Source organism: Myxine glutinosa, chromosome 10 (genome assembly GCF_964187855.1).
Source record: "Myxine glutinosa chromosome 10, kmMyxGlut1.1, whole genome shotgun sequence".
Taxonomy (NCBI): Eukaryota; Metazoa; Chordata; class Myxini; order Myxiniformes; family Myxinidae; genus Myxine; species Myxine glutinosa.
The window spans coordinates 109,288,184-109,290,309 of record NC_136270.1 but is presented as its reverse complement, the minus strand read 5'-3'; the positions used below and the strand labels follow the sequence as shown (position 1 = coordinate 109,290,309).

Genomic DNA, 2,126 nt, shown 5'->3' with positions numbered 1-2,126 from the left:
GCAGACAGCACCACTGCTGCGGTTGATGTTGACGTATCGGGTATAATGACCAACGTCATTTTAATGGTATATAGGATATGTGTTGGTGGTAGGGTAAGTGCTCGTCTTTGGTCTGGTAGACTTCACCATGTGGCGGCCATCTTGGGAAAAAAAATCAAAAAACTGAAAAATATCAAATAGTAAGATCTGGGTCCTCAATTTTTTGGGGAAAATCCTGGACGAGAAACTAATAAATTTATTTTACTTGGCCTAATATTCAATGATCCCTGACCCCATTCCTTAGTGAATGTATGGAAGTGTTTTAGTTCTCCACAAAAAAAATAGAAAAAATAATTTCTTCAAAATGCCAACAGGTGTAAAGAAATGCAGTTTCTATTTCATCATGGCTTGAGGACCATCGATTTATTACGTACGCAAATACGGTTGTTTCTTGGACTCCCCCGTTCCCTTACCCCATACATCCCATAATTTATGTTGGACATTTAACAAGCTTTTAACAGGCTGGCTTTGTGTTAAAATGGGTGTTTGAGAATTAAGTACGAGCATTTTATATATTAGTGTATTTGATGAACAGACAAAGAACTAGAAATAGCACGGATCTAGTGACGTCGGGATAAGTTGCAGCTGTGAAGTGAAATCGGCTCTGATTGGCGGGGATGGAAGGCTTAAGGGCGTGGTTTTGGAGGGGCGTGGCCTATGATCCTGGGAACTCGGAGCAAAGTTGCAGCGCTCGGTTTTGGCTGCTTGAAACTCCCGTGTGGAGGGGGACACGTCGTTGGAGAGGTCTTCGAATAGCTCAACACGTGGGTAAGGTTTAGTTATATTTTTGATTAGTATGTGGTTAATTGTTTTAAACTTTTTCAGGTACGTTTTGTGAGCCGGTATATTTTACCTTGGTGCTCGCCCTCACCCCTCCTCGTACAGAGACCGCTGTGACGTGATGCCCATGAGCAAGCCTGCAGTGTCTGGGGTGACGAGACGCACCAGACGGCATCGCACGGAGCTGACGCCGGACATGATCAGCGCGCCCCTCGGGGACTTCAGACACACGATGCACGTGGGTCGCGGAGGGGACGCGTTCGGCGACACGTCCTTTCTGCAGCGAGCTTTCATCGAGCTGCCGAGCCGAGACCATGGCGACCCGGGCGACGATAGCGATGGAGGCGCGCTCGGTGTGTTCAGAAGGACTTTACGACACAGCAAACAGAGCATCTCCCTGGGACGATTGCGCGGCGCCAAGGGTCGACGCGCTTCTCCGCCATCGCAAGGTTCGCAACCCGTGGTGCATCGAGGGTCTCATTCTCCTTCCGGCGCAGACCCCGGTCGTGCCGCTGAAGACCCATCCGTGCGTGAATCGGATCGTTGCGCTGTAGATCCCGAATGGTGCGTGGACGGCTCTCCCGGTCTCCAACACGCCGAGTCGATGGTGTCCTTCCATGTGGACCTCGGACCGTCCATGCTGAGCGACGTTCTCGGCGTGTTGGAGACCCCGGAGCTCCACGATTGCGAGACGAGTTCCCCGCAGAAGACCCGGAGTTCTTTCTCCAGCACCGGTTCGGTTGTGACGCTAGATGGCGCTGCAGGCTCGTTGCCGAGCAACTGGTACATGCTCTCTCGGAATGGTCCTTTGTTCCGAGATGAAGATGAAATTCCCGTTTGATATTGGATTCTGCTGCTTTTGAAGTCTTTCTACGATGAAGTTTCCTTTGGTGTGCGGAGTGTGCTCTGCGGTGTGGGTCACTTTGTAAGAATATTTGGAGTTTTTATGATTACAATTTTATTTTTATCCAGAAACTTTTGTGGGCTCAGCTCCATGACAGATCCCATTGAGGCTGAATTACAATGGTTCTGTTTTGTCGGATCCACCGCAGATTGATGGACGTGGGACTGTCAATGCGTCATCAGAGAGAGAGAGAGAGAGAGAGAGAGAGAGAGAGAGAGAGAAAGAAAGAAAAAGAAAAAAGGGTAAACGAGCCCTTGTTTCCCAGGCCTTGAATTACTTGCTTGTTTTGGGGTGCCTTTTTTTCAAATTTTTATCAAATACAACCAACTTCTGTTTCAAAAATAGTTTGATCCTTCCAATGGGCAAAAATGACTTGTTATTAAGCAAATGGTTTTGAGTTGCC

General features: G+C 48.4%; 1 protein-coding gene across 1 annotated transcript; it reads left to right on the top strand.

Moving 5' to 3' along the window:
• Window positions 1-705: 705 nt before the first annotated feature.
• On the top strand, window positions 706-1,788 carry LOC137433869 (cdc42 effector protein 4). The gene is made up of 2 exons (XM_068126288.2): window positions 706-807; window positions 925-1,788. Exon 2 carries the CDS (start codon window positions 941-943, stop codon window positions 1,658-1,660), a length of 720 nt encoding a protein of 239 aa, XP_067982389.2. The 5' UTR covers window positions 706-807; window positions 925-940; the 3' UTR covers window positions 1,661-1,788.
• Window positions 1,789-2,126: the final 338 nt, after the last annotated feature.

What these genes read in the sequence shown, in the direction of transcription:
- LOC137433869 (XM_068126288.2), top strand. Translation starts at nt 941, where the DNA reads ATGCCCATGAGCAAGCCTGCAGTGTCTGGGGTGACGAGACGCACCAGA.